At 31.3% G+C, this 17,028-nt stretch overlaps 1 protein-coding gene across 5 annotated transcripts; it reads left to right on the plus strand.

Moving 5' to 3' along the window:
- Positions 1 to 644: 644 nt before the first annotated feature.
- Positions 645 to 12,029, plus strand: LOC129957568 (uncharacterized). Of its 5 annotated transcripts, XM_056069931.1 has the most exons (6): positions 645 to 830; positions 2,998 to 3,230; positions 8,524 to 8,729; positions 8,840 to 9,022; positions 9,610 to 9,788; positions 10,782 to 12,029. In XM_056069931.1, the coding sequence occupies exons 3-6, from the start codon at positions 8,675 to 8,677 to the stop codon at positions 10,785 to 10,787; spliced, it is 423 nt and encodes a 140-aa protein (XP_055925906.1). In that variant the 5' UTR covers positions 645 to 830; positions 2,998 to 3,230; positions 8,524 to 8,674; the 3' UTR covers positions 10,788 to 12,029. The 5 variants fall into 5 exon arrangements, 2 of the variants coding, with proteins under 2 accessions (XP_055925906.1, XP_055925907.1); XR_008782779.1 differs by lacking the exons at positions 645 to 830; positions 2,998 to 3,230 and adding an exon at positions 9,155 to 9,513 and having other exon boundaries at positions 6,681 to 8,729; XR_008782778.1 differs by lacking the exons at positions 645 to 830; positions 2,998 to 3,230 and having other exon boundaries at positions 6,681 to 8,729; positions 8,840 to 9,513.
- Positions 12,030 to 17,028: the final 4,999 nt, after the last annotated feature.

Here is a 17,028-nt window from a genome sequence, read left to right on the forward strand (position 1 = left end):
GTATGTAATTTTAAACTAGTAATTTTACTAACGTTATGTGAGGAATTTCCCAATTTTTTTGCTCTATGAATCATATATGGGTCCCATTCTTCAGGACCATTCAAAAAAGGATTTAGAGTTGTACACCTTTTTTTAAAAACTTTTTACGTTTTTACCTTTTTTACACCATTTTTAGAATAAAGATTCAGTTTACAAATCTCTGATTTTGAAAGTCGGGGTCATACCTGGCTATCCATTTTAAGGAGACGAAAAAAGAAGTCAAACTAGAACGAAGACTACATATTATTTCAGCTAGGATTAGTTTGGATTAGGAGCCAATCAATATCATGGTGTGCCTGCACTGACGCCTATGAAATGGAGCCATCACTTTTTGTTGTTCCTTACATGAAAACACCGCTTATAACATATTAAGTAATCACTGATATTTGCTGAATGACAGGCTAATTTTTTATGAAAGTCAGCAGATTTATTTCTCAATTTATCCCAATAATTATTTCGGGTTCGAATTTGGGTAAAAAAATTTCTAATCTTTTCTTAAGGTGATTTGCTGAGTACAAATCTTTGGAAGAAGAGAAAAAATTATAAGAAGTTTCTAGATTCTGGTGAATCTATAAAAACTCAAATGATTAATAGGTTTTCCTATTACTATTGCTTGCACTCCACGTTAGGTTTCCTTTACAAAATATTATGAACTATGTAGTTGTCTTGAATATAGCTTAACTCTATACATTTTATTAACTATCATTGTTTCTTGTGAATGGGTTCTCCATGTCTTTAGTTTCACCTTTTCAAGAATTGCTCATCATTGATACAGAGTTGAATAATAATGGGTAAGTTGCGTTTTTTTTTTTTTTTTTTTTTTTTTTTTTTAGTATGCGTAAATATATTAATGGAAGATTAGTAGATTTGTTTTTATCTCTTGAAGATGCAAAGAATTGTTATACTGAAATATTAGTTTATAATTTTTTTTCCGAAGAAGCTTATCTTTAATATTTTATAATTTATATGTTAAAAAATTCTTCTTAGATTTGACGATTTAATTTTCATATTTGAGAACATATTTTTAATTTTCAGAATTGTTTTACCTTCTCTTTATAATGGAAATTTTTGTGTTTATTATTAGCAGAAAATTCCATTCCAGATTGTCTTTTGAAATGAATGTAAAACTATTTATTATGTATCACTATTAACATTAAACTTGGAGAAAAAATGACGTTGCATTTTTATTTCGTAATAGCATAGCATTTTAGGCTTCAATCGTCTTGGTCTAGTGCTAGTTTCATTAGGCAGTGCTCTCTGGAAAGGAAGTTTACAGTCGTTCGATTTGTAGGAAAATTAAAAGTCTGAATCTTTGTTCTTTATTAGAAATAGAAGTTGTATTTTGGAATTAATGTATAAAATTTCACTCTTTAAAATTACAGCTTTACATTAGCTAAAGCATGCTATTGAAATAGGCAACTAAACAAATGGAATTTTATTCAAGTTATAAGTGTTGTCACTATTTTTTAAAATTAAATCTGCCGAAAACTAAATGCATAGAAATAAAATTGGTATCAGTGAAAAGTTGACTTTTAAATTCTTAGAAAATTGGTTTCTTTGTTGTATGTTCCAGAATTGTAGAGGAAAATTATCTATTACTAGAAATGAAATTTTGCAATGAGTTTAATTTTTTAATTAAAAAGCTAAAATTTCGAAAAAGTGAATTTTTTTCGGTGAATGACACTCCTCCAGACGTCGCTGTTTGCCAAATTTGATAGCTTTAGGTCCAAAGATATGTCCGAAGAGCGTTGCATTCCTTGTGTAATGAGAATCTTTGCACTGTGTAATATAAAGAAAATCAACTAACCCAAAAATAGGAAAATTTCTTGAAATTTAGTAATACAGGACATGAATTTCGGGTCTATTTCTAGCAACCATATTAATGCTTTTAATAGAACTTCGAATGTTATTGGACTATCTGTGATGACGAGCCGAAATTTTTGAAATGCATCATTTGAACAAATGTCAATACTTAAAAACTTTTATCATTTTTGCTACAATGGTGTGGAAGAAACTAATACAGTATGAAGCATATAAAAGTAACTCTGTTTATATTGAAATTTGGGTCCACAGTTTTTTCAATTGCTCCTTCTTGCTTTGAATTTTTCATGCAGAACGTTTTAACTTTGCTTGTTGCTTTGATAACACATTCTGCAAAATCGTAGCACAATTATAGTTTTTTGGCGTGGTTTTCTTAGCAGGCTTTTACTGGGAGAAATTAATGTTTCATTATCAAAACATTTTGCAAACACTTTCAAAGCCACTGGGATTATTGGTAATTCTAATGAAATAAACTAATAAAAATATGATTATACACCACCTATTGTAAATATTCCAACATATATTTATTGTATAATAAACTCATCAAGGCAAAAGCCCTTGGAAAACCATGCCAGTGTTAAGAAACGTAAAACGTATTTGTTTGATAATCTTTGTTATGTCAATGCAAGCTGAATAAGGTATTCTCCTTTTCTTATCCGAATGTTAATAATAGCAGAAGGCTTTAACACGTCTTGGAATGTTGAGTAAGCTTATATGTTCTGTTATGCAACGAGACGTTCATATATTTGTCTGATATGCTATTACGTTTACGATGCAGATGGTGTATCATTGTATGGCGCAGCTTAGCCAAAGCTGTTTTTTGTTATAGAAACATTGTTCATTCATTCTGTTATGTTTGCCATTGATTTCAAGTCTATATAAAGACTCCTGTAGAATTTTTTTAAAAATTTTAACATTGATTTAGGTTTAGATTGAGATACAATGGAACCATGTTGAACGAGCATAATTCGCTGAGGGAATCTTATTCGGAATGCAATATACTTGTAGAACGAAACACTTGTCTATACAAATCTGTAAGATACAAGATGTCTTCCACTTCGAAAAGAAATGAAAAAGGCATTTCTTTATATAATTATTTATAATTAGAGATAAAAATAACCACAATTTCTCTTTCAGCTCGTTTCACAAAGAATTTAGATTCCAAAGCGACATTTGCGTCCGTATGCTGTCTATACTGAAACTATCTTCGCTCCAAGTGTCATTCTTCCAATTTCTGGATTAAATATCCAACACTGGGTTTCAAGTAGGTTTGAGGAGAGCGCCTGATCTTAATAATCACACCACACCATGCTTGGATGACGGAGGACTATATTTTCTTTTGGATTTTCCCACTCTATTGGACTAACCAGGTATGTCTACATAATTGTGGCATCCTAGCCTCTTAGCGGTTACTTGTGTGGAAAATTCGGAGATTATATATTTCTTTTCCACTCTTTCAGAATACTCGAGGATTGGATTTTAATGCCTTCCAAGGTTTTTACAAATCGCTCAAAACATTTTTAAAACACAAAAGACAATTTGGCATACGAAGCAATCGAATCCCTTTTCAAAGATGAGTAATAGATCGCAAATCATGAATAACCAGGCAATAAATGCAATCCCATTGAATTAAAAATAAAAGTTGAATATCTTTCCGATACGATATGCATTAAAATCGTTCAGGTGAATTTTCCAAAATACTCAAACTACAATTCAATTATTCCAATAATTTTCATGATTGATAATTTGGAGATCAGCTCTATTCTAAATATTGATTGTCCAAAATCTTTCATTTAACTCCCTATACAGTTTCGTGTCGAGATATTTCTAACTAATATCAAATGTTTCATTGAACTTGTTGACAATTCCTTTGGTTTCTTCATAATACAGCTTCCACTTCTTTCAGTACGTTAAAACGTTAGTTTCGGTGATTACATGCTGTTATTCGAACTTCTGCTTAAGAATTGTGATATAGCAAATCTCGGATTGTGTAGTAAAAATTAAATTCTTAAAAAGGAGACTTTTATTGTTAAAACAAGTTTAACTACTTAATCAAGAGCCGCATCTGGATGTTGAGAATAAAAATCTTATAGTTGATATTTGTTCGTGTCGAAGAATTTTTGTCGAAAACAAGGTTTTATAAGAAAAGGAATAAATTGTTTGTTCAAATATTAAAATTCCAAACACCAAGGCGTACTAGTTTTCTGCTCTATTGGTTATGGAATTTCCTAGATATACTATAGAGAAGTGACTAAGTGCTGAATACAATCAGACAGATCGAGATAAATTTGTGCACGATGAAAAGAATTTTTCTGGATGATGAAAATGTTAAATAAAAGACTTTTTAACTTTGAGTAGTTTTCAGAATGACCTAATTTTTTTAAATGAATGAGTGATAAATCGAATTTCTGTTCTATGTGATGGCAGGGGAATACAAAAATTATTGAAATTCTAATGTCACTAGCCTTTTTATAGGAGTTAAATGCGTTATTTTGTAATTCATGTTAAAAGTGTAAGGATTTTTACATTTTAAAAACGTGAAAAGTGCTAGTCGCTGATTCATAAGTGGAACCTATAGTGCACACTTAAGTTCCCGATCGTTGTCTTAAACATTCTGTTGCTTTTCGAAAGAATTTGCTTATATTTAGGTTTTCTTCAGTTGTCCAATCCAAGTTATACATAAAAAAAAATCTTTAAATTGCCTTGTATTAGAAGTTTGTGTCATTGGTCAATTCCTACTTATTTCGTTATTCGTGTAGGTTTATATTAATATAGTAAATCTAAATTGTATAAGCGTAGTTGGTAGTCATGCATTTTGTTTGCATCCTTCCCATAATGCTATTCTTATTGCTTTACCTTTATTTAATCAAATCGCAAATTCTCCCGCATGTTATTACATGAAATGTATTATAAAATTTCAGTGGAGGTTTATTTTAACGTTTTCGGCGTGAAGCGAGTCATATTAAATGAAGTCTTAAAATTTATTAATTAAAATTTGGGAAATTACATTTAGTTTTGTATCCATCTAATATAAGAAATACAAAAATCTTATATTGAGATTGCAAATTTGAAACAGTAAGCTGAAGAAATGCAAGGAAAACATTAGTGGTAATGCAGTACGTCTAACTCCAGATTTATACTTACAAATATCTATTTTTAAACTTAAGAATCATTTCATGTATTCTATACAGATGGCATTTTATCGAAAGTTTAATTCTTAATATATTTTGATTGTAATGAATCGAATTATTTCGAGACATGATCGAAAATTACTAGATGTCCATTTTTGACAGTTTCATACCGAATTTTGAGGAAAATGATGTTTAAAATCATGAATCGATGAAAGCAGTGCAGAATATAGGTAATATTTGCATGGAATTTAGAATAATGCTTTTGAGCAAACCGCACGTCTTATTTAATCTGTTTTCCTGCTTTAATTCACCGTTTCGCTCATCATAACTAGCATAAATTCGCCGGGTTTAGTATTTTTAAAATTAGGTTTGTGTTAATTTCAAAAAAGTCGTTTCCGCGATGCATGGCTGGACGCAACGGGGGTACTGACGTGCATTTTATTCTGAGGTTAAAATGCATTATGTAAATGAGAATATTGAGAAGTAATGTGCATTGTGAATGACATCGCGTCTCATCTTAAGCATGGGCGTGATGTACGGAATGGAATTAATATTTCGTTTTGGGAGTCGTCATGTATTTAGTCGAAACAGTGCAAGGTCACATTAGGCCGTGAATGAAGTGATGGCATAGGGGAGTGTGGAAATAGCCAATATGAATACGTGATAAATTATTTCGCCATGGGTTTATGGGAAAAGAAACGATTGCCTTCATGGCTAACTCGTCGAGTTATCGCGTATTGTTACGCAATGTTGAAAATTGGGAATTGGAAGTGTTAGCGGGGGTTGAGAGACAATTGTTGACTGTATCATGGTTTGGGTTATGTAGATAATATTTGCGAACATCAGAAACTCCAAGTGGAAATGGCTATGTGGGTAAGGTGTAAAAGTTTGAGTATCGGGGTGGCGTTGGAGGTGTGGGTTATGTTTGTGAAAGTGTGGGTCTCTGGGTGGCGTTGGAGGTGTGGGTTATGTTTGTGAAAGTGTGGGTTATGTATGTGAAAGTGTGGGTCTCTGGGTGGCGTTGGAGGTGTGGGTTGTGTATGTGAAAGTGTGGGTCTCTGGGTGGCGTTGGAGGTGTGGGTTGTGTATGTGAAAGTGTGGGTCTCTGGGTGGCGTTGGAGGTGTGGGTTGTGTATGTGAAAGTGTGGGTCTCTGGGTGGCGTTGGAGGTGTGGGTTGTGTATGTGAAAGTGTGGGTCTCTGGGTGGCGTTGGAGGTGTGGGTTGTGTATGTGAAAGTGTGGGTCTCTGGGTGGCGTTGGAGGTGTGGGTTGTGTATGTGAAAGTGTGGGTCTCTGGGTGGCGTTGGAGGTGTGGGTTGTGTATGTGAAAGTGTGGGTCTCTGGGTGGCGTTGGAGGTGTGGGTTGTGTATGTGTGAGTTGTGGTTTTTGGGGGTGACGGTGTGGGTTGTGTATGTGTGAGTTGTGGTTTTAGGGGTGACGGTGTGGGTTGTGTATGTGTGAGTTGTGGTTTTAGGGGTGACGGTGTGGGTTGTGTATGTGTGAGTTGTGGTTTTAGGGGTGACGGTGTGGGTTGTGTATGTGTGAGTTGTGGTTTTAGGGGTGACGGTGTGGGTTGTGTATGTGTGAGTTGTGGTTTTAGGGGTGACGGTGTGGGTTGTGTATGTGTGAGTTGTGGTTTTAGGGGTGACGGTGTGGGTTGTGTATGTGTGAGTTGTGGTTTTAGGGGTGCCGGTGTGGGTTGTGTATGTGTGAGTTGTGGCATTTGCGTACTGTGCAAGGATTTGATACTTCTAATCATTTGGGGTGGCTTAGTTTCACCTTCGTGGCCAATATTTTAATAGGAATTAGGAATATAATATAATATAAGCGGCGAGTTTAAAACGTTTTGAAGTAAGAAAATTATTGAAAAATGTTTAGGAAATTGAAGTGAACGAGGTTTAATATGTAAGAATTTAATTCGTAATTTTAAATTATTTTGTATTTAAATCCCATCAATAGGTAGTTATATTTTTTCGGATGGATACATTACTAAATATTCATGCTGAGTTTCTCCCTCCCTTGAATCTCAAACCAGAGGAAACATAGAACAATTAATTAATAGATAATCTTTAATAAGTAACTCTTTGCTTAAGTCAGCAATTATAACTTGTAATGACTTTAATCAATAACTGAAGTATCTCCTTTATAGTAAGGGGAAAAAAATTGGCGGATACCATATTAATGCAAACTTTCCAATGAGCAGAGTAGATTAAAATTCATATTAAGATTAAATTTGATATTTCAGTGACATAAATCCCGGAAAACCCAAAGTTTTGCTATGACGGAATCCGATAAAAAGAAAAATTTATACTCGTAATTATACTTAAATTAAAATATTAATTTAATAGAACTTTTAAAATATCCAATTTCTCTGAATAATATTCATTTATTCTCATTTAGGGGGGATTGGAGTGAGTGACGGCTTATTGGGAATCAATATCTCAATGTAATTAAAAGCTGCCATTTTCTTTCAAATTCCAATTAGCTGTTTTTGCCATCAAAAGCAGTATTAGCTCCGTATCTGAGGCTCAATTATTTGACATTTCGTACTTGAAACGAACTTTTTCTCCCGGTTTTGGAATTAAAATCTCCAATCTGCCTCGTTCTTTTTTGGCTTTCTGTACATTAACTATTCCTCTAGTTGATGTAACAATTTGGAATCTCATTAAAAATACCTAGTTCAATTCGGTGTCTAATATTTATACATCCTAATGTGATACATATAATTTTTACTGAATAAAGAAGACGAATTCTTACTCTTCAGTTATCTAGAAATAACTTAGTTTGTTCTATATCGCAATTCGGAAATGGAAGTTTGAATAGCTTCATGTGAAGGAATTGCAATTGTCTTCGAATCAAAATGAATGAATTAAAGGCAGTAATCGGTTAGAATAAGGCTAGGAAAAACCTTTCAGAAATAGAATTGAATTAAGCTACTAAGCATTTGAGATAAAAAAAAAAATCGTACTAAATTAAGCTATTTTGAACTTACTTGAAATTATTCAGATAAATTTCGTATTGCATTTTATACTTAAGTATATAAAAAAATTATCTTCATAACACTTAAAAATATGAAATGAGTTAAGGCAAAGATGTTTTTTCTGAAATCAAATTTGTTTATTGTAAAGAAAAACAAAAGAGGAATAATCTCTGTAGTCCATTCCCTTTTAAAATTTAAAAATTACTAACAGTTGCCCGCTCAAATGTTTTTATCTATTGGAAACTTTCTAAAATGCATTAAAATCTGCACATTTAATGTGGAAGAAATATTCATAATCTTTGAATATTCCACTCGAGTAGTTTCTAAGCGACGAAAATGCTATAATCATGTGGATTTTACATGGTACAGTCTAATATGACAGAGGAAACAGTGGCAGTTGCTCTCTTGTGCCCTCTTCTATAAATGAACAGAATGTTTAATGCAAATTTGACAAGTCTTTTGTGTAAGACTATCCAGTGGGAAACGTTTAAATCAAATATCTGTAATACTAGAAAGTTTCTGTTGAATTCACTGGCCTTTTCACTCATCAGTGAAATACGTCATAGAAGTCATCAATTTAACAAAATCGCCTGCCGTTGTTGGAGCTGTTCACTGCAAAGAACACTTTTTATGCTGTTCGCTTGAAACAGTGGCCAACTCCTGTAAGCAAAGCGACCGCCTTTTCTCTTGACGAAAATATGGATGGCAGCTATCTGGATGGCCACGAAATTTTTTCTTTCGTACAGAAGTAATATCGGTGAGTTACGATATTTATAATTATCATATCGTGATGAATGTTGGATATAATCATGTGATTATATCTATGGTAATTATAACTGTAAAAATGTACACATTTTTTTTCACTAGGCATTGACAGACAGTACAACATGGCCTATATCCATGTCATTTTGCTTGATAAAGGCACTACGTCAACCACCAGTAGTGTTGCTTTCTGTTCCATGCACTTGATTGTCCACCCCAAATATGCTGGATGCGAGGAAGTATTCCTTACAGGTGATGTTGAAGGTGATGAGACAATTCAAGGGCGCAGTAAGTTCGCTATTTATATTAACAAAACGGCATGGAATTTGAAAACCATTAATTGGTTCATCTAGAAATTAAATTACTGGAGGCTGCAAAGAGATGCGAAACATAATTATCTTAAAATATTTATTGAAACAGATGCAGCCCTATTGGCTACTTACCATAATGAATTACCGGAATTCAAACGCCTGTCATACGCGTTTCTGAGTATAGGATTCAAAGTAATTGAACGTCTTAGAATGGAATCACCCAGTGACCCTCGTTATGAGGGAAATACTCCATGGCCAGGAACCGTTTGAAACTAGATTCCAGCATCTACGCAGGACAAAAATGCTTCTAGGTAATTCTGTTGTCTCTGCATGGCTTGTGGTAAACTTTCTAGAATGACCAAATTTATTAAGTTAAATGAATGCCCTTTCAGTTCCAGCCATAAAGTATCTACATATGTGTAGTAGGTATCTAGATGTCCTGGAAAGAACGTCATTGAAGTAATATCGGTAAGTTGTGCGAATTGTCACACCATCAAATGATTTCCAATCATTGGCTTGGATTATCGAATGAGAACCATAACAATGTACTTCTATTTGTTTTAGGTATTCTTCTGTCAGACAACTCATGGCCGTTGATGCTACTTTTCCGGTTAAAAAGTATGTCATCACCATCGATAATACGCTTTTCAAGGTCCAAAAACGTCTTCACTAGAAAGCAGTTCTTTATACGGGGAGGATATTCCCTTCAGATGAGTTCGAAGTACATGGAATTCAAAGGCATGGTAAGTTTCTGAATTATAACAATAAAACTACCACAGAGAGACACTCGATAACCATTTTATTTGGTTTCTCCAGAAAGTATATCGGTGGCAGTTAAAGATAAATAAACCATAATTTCCTGGAAATAATTATTGAAATATCTACAGTAGTTTTACCTAAGAAAAGAGTTGATATACTTATTTCACGATATCAACTTCTAAACGTAATTGTCGAAGTAATCGGCCTAGGTAAGGCTTTCTTCATGGTGTATACTAAGGAAATATTGCATGGACAGAAACTTTTTCAAACATACGCCTGTGGCAGATGAGCAAAAGATGTTTCCATGTAATTTTTTTTCGTCTCACTTTCAACCTCCAGTAAACTCATTTTTTGGAACGCTCTAAATTCATTGTAATTTTTATTTAAAATGCATATAATTTTCAATATTTTGTTAATCGAAGTAACTGGTACATACTAATATCAGTAAGGTCACCAATTTCATTTCCTTTTAAAGTATTTAAATGATAATCCAGAAAACTTCGGTTGTAACCTTAAGAAAGAAAACGTCCATGTTTGTCAAACGAAGCTTCAAGAGTTGTTTCTTTCTCCATTATGCACTCATTCGTTCGTTCCGAGACAGTTTAAATGATTCTATGACAGTTTCTAGAAAAGGGCAAAATAACATATGGTATTCTGAAGTCTAACCAATAACTGCGGCTACTGTGCTAATGCTATTTGAGCATTATTTGCTCCACTTCTGATCCTTAGAGAATACATATATGCACAGCTTCTGAAAGATCTTGTTTAGTTAATTATTTTAAAATCTATAAATCACTATAAAGTTTCATTTTCAAAAGATCAGCCATTGGTAAACTTAAATCTACATTTGAAGTAGGATTTCTATTCTCGCTTCTATTAATAGTGAAATCATAAGCTTCGTTTGTAATTATCAATGCATATTTAAAGAGTAAAACTGTCATGTATATTCTGCCATTGAATGGTTTCTTGTTTTTCAGATCTAATCTATTCCGATTCAGATGTTGACTTGTTTTGTTCGAAGTGATCCTGCCACAACATGCAGTATCTGAAGCTTCTATCAAATGCAAACTAGAATTCGGAGCCACTACAGTTAAAATGTTGATTTCCGGACAAATGTAGTTGGTTAGTAAAATTATAAATGTTACACCAAATCCAAAATGTATATTTTCTATCAAAAATCATCAGTTTGCATAGTGGTGAAATTGTGATTACTAATGTAATGGCAAATTATTTGAAAATATCAATATGTCTTTGAAGTATTTCATGATCCCATTTTAAGGCTATGACAATGAATCTTACATTTTTGGGGATATTTTTTTAAAATTGGGAAAGCTTGAAGTGCATGTAATTATCATTCCAAACAAATGTTTGGCATATCAATCGATATTTCATCTAAATTGTTTGAAATTTTCATATATCTACTTAAAACGACTAAAATATTGGTTTGCATTCATTTTCTTTAAACGTAGTGCTTGCTTTGTACTTTGAGAAACAAGCTATTCTGAGACAATCGATATCGATAAACATGTTTCATGTAGATAAATTAAAATGTAATAGATGATTTCTAGGAAAATCAAATAAGTCAAATTTCCAACAAAACTAAAAATTTACTGCCACAGAACGAATTTTTGAAATAAAAATTTGCATATGCATTCCTCCCTTATTGTCAACGGATAATCCATCTTTATGTTATGAGGTGATTTGTTACGATTGCTTTTCATCACCGCTTACTGTAACACAATTTGAAAAATTGAATTTTATTGTTATGAAACGATTCATTGTAGTTTCTTCACATCAGCATAAGGGCTTGTAATATACTTCTCAATTTATCTACAATTTTATAAAAATGGTAGTCATTTGTTTTTATTTTGTACTGAATGTTAATGATCTCGTAACTAATTTCATTATTGTCGATTTCTAGAAAGTAACTTAATATTATAATGATGATGATGAAATAAGTGATCAAATATCTGAATATATTTGCTATAATTATCTGTGTATAGTTCTAATATGAAGGGATTTTGCAACTCGTAATTATCTGAACATTCTTTTTTGAAATACTGGTCTTAATTAGGGAAAAATGTTTTATGCTAATTTTCGGTAGTTGGCCCCGAAATCTCTGAAAATATTTTAAATATATATTGCTAAGCTGCAACTTGGAGTTTTTGCACATGAAATGGTTCTATGCTTTGAAAATTATATTTTATGCTTGAATTTTAAATTTGTTTGATGGTTGGAACTGTAATTTTAAAATAGTTTTTTTCTTTTTTTTTTTGCTCCTCGTTAAGTTTTACATCCGAAAATGACATAAAATTTATAGTATTAATGATTCCTAAATCCAAATTTAATAGTACATGGTATCGATACTCATTGTTTAAATTTAAATTTAACTTTAATATTTCTGAAATTTTACCGTAGTTTGAGAAGGTATATTAAAATTAATCATCTATTCGTTGCATCCATTTGCAGCTGCGTTTTAATTCAAGATTTTATTCTTGTTAACTATTACTAGCTTATTTTTTTAAAATGTATTTATAGTAAGATGAATAGTAAATTTAAAATACTAAATCTTGAATCCTATATACCTTAATTCGGTTTTTAATTTTGATGCAAATGTGTACATCCGCTGATAAAGGATACTTTGATTGGTTCGGCCGGCCAGCCAATCAAAGTATCCTTTGATTCTTAGAAAGCATTTGATCACTGTGTCTGATCACCATGGTGATCAATATGCCTATAGGAAAAAATGACGCTTTTTCATGATTAGAAGGAATTTAAATTTCTAAATCTAACCTAATGCAATAAAATATCGGATTTCTTGAGAAAAAGCGAATGGATGCGACGAATGTTATAGTACTGTCTTTTTTTTTTCCTTCAGTAATACGAGACTTTGACTTTTAAAAAAAACAATAGATCTAAAAACATTTTTAAATTATTTAATAAAATATCAAATTGTCACTTTTTAATGTGTAATAGAAATCAGAATAAGTTTTATGAATTTCCACTGAAATTAATTCTATCCGTATACAATAAATTATGTTAATTTTCTTTAATTTTGTTTTAAGAATCGGTGCTTCCATTAAATTTTTAAACTCAAGTATATCAATTTTATGTTAAATCAATGCTTTAAAATCAATCACTTTAAAAACTGACTTTCTTCATATGCTTATTACATAAAGTAAAAAAAGCGAATTTATTTTGTTGAGTATACCGAATTCTCAATTCCATTCATTTATGTTCTACTTGTTATGTTGTAATAATATTGTAAATTGTATTTCTTTGTATATTAAATATGCAAATAAAGTGTGTATTTTGAATTCTATTTTGTATTTAATTACCAAATAGCCTTGTCTCCTTTCTAATTGCTTTGATAATTTAATACTTCCACTTCGTGAGCGGGCTTGTAAAATGCAATAATGACAATACTTCTTAGAAACTATTCCTCTCACACGTTCGCAAACTGAAATTTGTACATGCATCCAAGTCCTCTAAAACAATACTGAATATATTCTAATTAAAATTAGAAATTCATAAGATGTATTACTAATTATTAGTTTCTATCCTGTTCCTGAAATCGTATTGTTTCAATTCAAATATAATGGAACATAAATATAAGATATTAGAAACGGGTCATTCTCTAGAAATACAGAAGTTGATTAACTGGAATTTTTAAAGTCTTGAATTCTAATTCATCGTCATTCGAATTTCAAGGTAAGTTTTACTCATTGCGTGTTCTTTCCCGATCACAATTGAAAAGTTTTGATTTTTAAATTCGGGACAAAATCATTCGCATTTTAAAAACTGACAGAGCTAGATGTGAACTGTGCAATTTATCTCGCTATCTTTGCTCATTTTGTATATTAACACATTACGTACGGCGCTTCCAGGGCCCTGCACATATTAGGACGGTCTAGAAAGCATGCTTGGTAAGCAAAAAGGATGCATATATGCACATTTTTAATTTGCATTTTGTATTATATTTATATAAATCTTAAATATTACTCTGTATTTCATACATATATTTATAAGATTTTTTACATTTTAACAAATATTTATTTCGCAGACTTGAATAATACTTTTGTGTGTTATTTGGTAAAGCATATTTCCTTGTGCATGGTGTTCGGCACGATTTGCCGCAGTATCTTGTTTTAACGACACTTCTCGAATTTTCTCGTGTTTTGCGTCCCATCCGTTTCGGACCACTCTAGAGATTCCTCGTATAGCATATCCCGTCTGTTATTGCTTCATATATAACAAAGTTAGTGATTTTAGAAAGTACAAGTTTACCCAAAAACGTGCTGTCCCAGACGTATGTCTTAAGACTTCTTTGCGGTCCTTAATTTGTGAAATATTTGCCTATGGTTGGTTATGCATTATTTAGCCAAAAAACACGAAAAGGGATATCTCGTGATCCTGCCCCAACATTCTGTCAGCTAAAATCGAGAAATCTTGTGACCTGTACGCAATCTGTTAACATCTATCTGGAAATGGATCGAATGTTTCCTATTTACTATATTCAAATGGGTTGCAATTTAACTATGTAAACTATCTTCCGTTTTCATTTAAAATCTTGCCTCTCAGTATTAGTTTTAAGATTTTGTCTCCAATTTGTATGTTGTGGGTTAATCGAATTTCTATTGCAATAATAAAACTTTCTCTCCTCTCAAATTGCAGATTCGATAAATTTCATTGCATAAATATGTTCTACTCTAGGTTAATAGTCAAATTATTAGACGATGACCTTAGGACATTACATATTGAAATAAATGAGAGCTAAATCATATGAACTTTTAAAACGATTTTTTCGGTATATTAAAAGAAAAATATTGCTATAAATCTGAAGATAAAGAAAGAAAAGCTTTAAATGAATTGGAATTGCATCTGATGCATTGAACTTTTTACGAAACAAAATCTGAAATTTTGCTTCTTACTGTCCCCATTATGCTTTATTTGTATTAAAATCAACGACTTTAACCAGGAATTGTTGAGCTTTTTACAAGTTTACATGAATCTTTTAAACAACGATACAATCTCATCGAAAAAAATTCTAAATTTCTAAAAATATTCTAATTTGTATATCGTCGTATATAAATTCTTACAATAAATATAAATCGTCGTTAATTGACTACCGAGAATGCATCTTGATGTGATTATTTAAAATAACTGTCAATAAACGGTTTTAAATCAGTTTTTAAAGTTGTCAACCGATTAACCGTTCAGCAGAAAAATCCTCGAGTCTGCATTTACAACTTATCAACACATTTTATAAAAATTCTTTTCTTCCTTTTTACCGAGTAGCAATTACTGCGAAAGCAGTTTCCTTACCTTTTTCATATCTGAAATTTCATTTTGCGATAATGCATTTCGTAATCATCAAATTAAAGAATTTATTTTGATTACGAAATTTAAAATTATACGTTTACTGCTATTATATCGAATTTTGTATTTTGCAAGAATTTACCATTAAAGTACTGGTCTTAAGCAAAATAAAAAAAAAAAAACTTTTTGCATTTTTAATTTCAGTTTACTGGTCTGAACTCGAAATTTTCAATAAGAATTTTTTGCCACAAAGCAAATCCTAAAATGCATTTTTGTATGCTAAAAATGTGTAATATATATTCTTATGTTTGGTTACTATACTGTTGTCAAGAAAGGCGAGGGGTGGGGAATACTTTCTCAACATTATCTATACTGTTTTAATTAATTTAGAATATATTTCTAATAAATACTGCAATCATAACAGTTATATGTTGGCGCACATGAAACAAGATATGCGCTTTTTGATAAAATCTTTTATGTTAGTATTTAAAAAATATTTTCCATTTTGAAAATTCTTTACTACTGCGATTGTAATTTAAAACTGAGTTCTCTTTTCTTTAATCTCTACATCACAATGATGTAACATTCATAGCATTTAACTGCTCTCGGATAAAAATGTAAAAAATTAGTCTTGTGACCATTCATTTAGTATAATTCCGATTACCGCTGTTCAGAAATATGTTGATATTTTTTCTAAAGATATAATAAATCGGAATTGTATATTCTTTGCGTCCATTTACAAAGATTTTCAAACCAACCGTCTAGTGTTGCTTCAAACGGGACGTACTCTATTTGAAATTAAAGAGTGATATTAATACCAGTTTTAAGTAAGAAATTTTGAATCCAAAATGCATTTCAGCTTTTCATTTCACATAATTATTCGTTTACCTACAAACGAAGAATAATTTTTTATATAATTGTTTAACCATCTAATCAAAATATCCTTTAATTCTTAGAAAACATTTGATCAGTGTGTCTGATCACAACAATCAATACTTGATGCTGTCACATGTATAATATGAATTAAAATTATTAGACACCGGAAAATTTACGGGAGATACGAGAAAGTAAAAGATATTTTTTGAGAAAAATGGTGAATGCATGTCATGAATGTCTCATAATCAAGTGCTGCTTTTTGATTACCTTTTTCAATAATGAAATGAAAAATTTAGCAACTGATTATTTAGAATTCTAAATATTAAATTTGGAAAAAACAAACAAAAAGTATTAAATGCAATTATTTCTTTCTAAATCATTGAATTCAATATTTAATTTTTTCTTATTCTAAATTGAATGATACATCGAAAAATTCGTTGACAATCCAATTAAAAATTCACTATACTATTTATTTTACATGTATGTGATTTTTAAGACATATACATATATTATAGTAATAGAATTCGTAACTAAACTATCATCCTATGTAAAATGCTTTTTTTATTACTAAATTGTTTAAATTTCTTGTTAAACTTATTGCATGCAGTATCTGATTTACTTTGATATATGTTCTGAATTCAAATGCATTTATACTGTAACAATCTTGAAAAGCATCTGTTTTTGCACAAACTTGCAAATAAAGTATGTATTTTGCATTCATTTTGTGTTTACTTACTAAATATTTTTGTCATTTGTCAAAAATAATTGCTTTTATAGAATTTTGATATTTGCTAGACTACTCTTACAAATTCGTATACTGAATCGAAGATTGTGCGTGAGCCGTTTGAAGAAGACCGAATCGATTCGAATCTTGGAGGGCGGGAAGAATAGACATTCATAAGAATTTCTCGTTGCTGGTTTCTATCTTATTCCAGAAATTATTTTATTCGTTTCCTTTTAAATCAAAATCACTAGAATTCATTGCACTAGTGTAATGATAGTACATACTAGTGAAATTATTTAAAACCT

Source organism: Argiope bruennichi, chromosome 11 (assembly GCF_947563725.1).
Source record: "Argiope bruennichi chromosome 11, qqArgBrue1.1, whole genome shotgun sequence".
In the NCBI taxonomy this organism is placed as follows: domain Eukaryota; kingdom Metazoa; phylum Arthropoda; class Arachnida; order Araneae; family Araneidae; genus Argiope; species Argiope bruennichi.

Coding starts and splice junctions, on each gene's coding strand:
- LOC129957568 (XM_056069931.1), top strand. CDS start 8,675: ATGGCAGCTATCTGGATGGCCACGAAATTTTTTCTTTCGTACAGAAGT. Junction 8,730..8,839: donor TTCGTACAGAAGTAATATCG/GTGAGTTACGAT, acceptor TTTTTTCACTAG/GCATTGACAGACAGTACAAC. Junction 9,023..9,609: donor TGAGACAATTCAAGGGCGCA/GTAAGTTCGCTA, acceptor TATTTGTTTTAG/GTATTCTTCTGTCAGACAAC.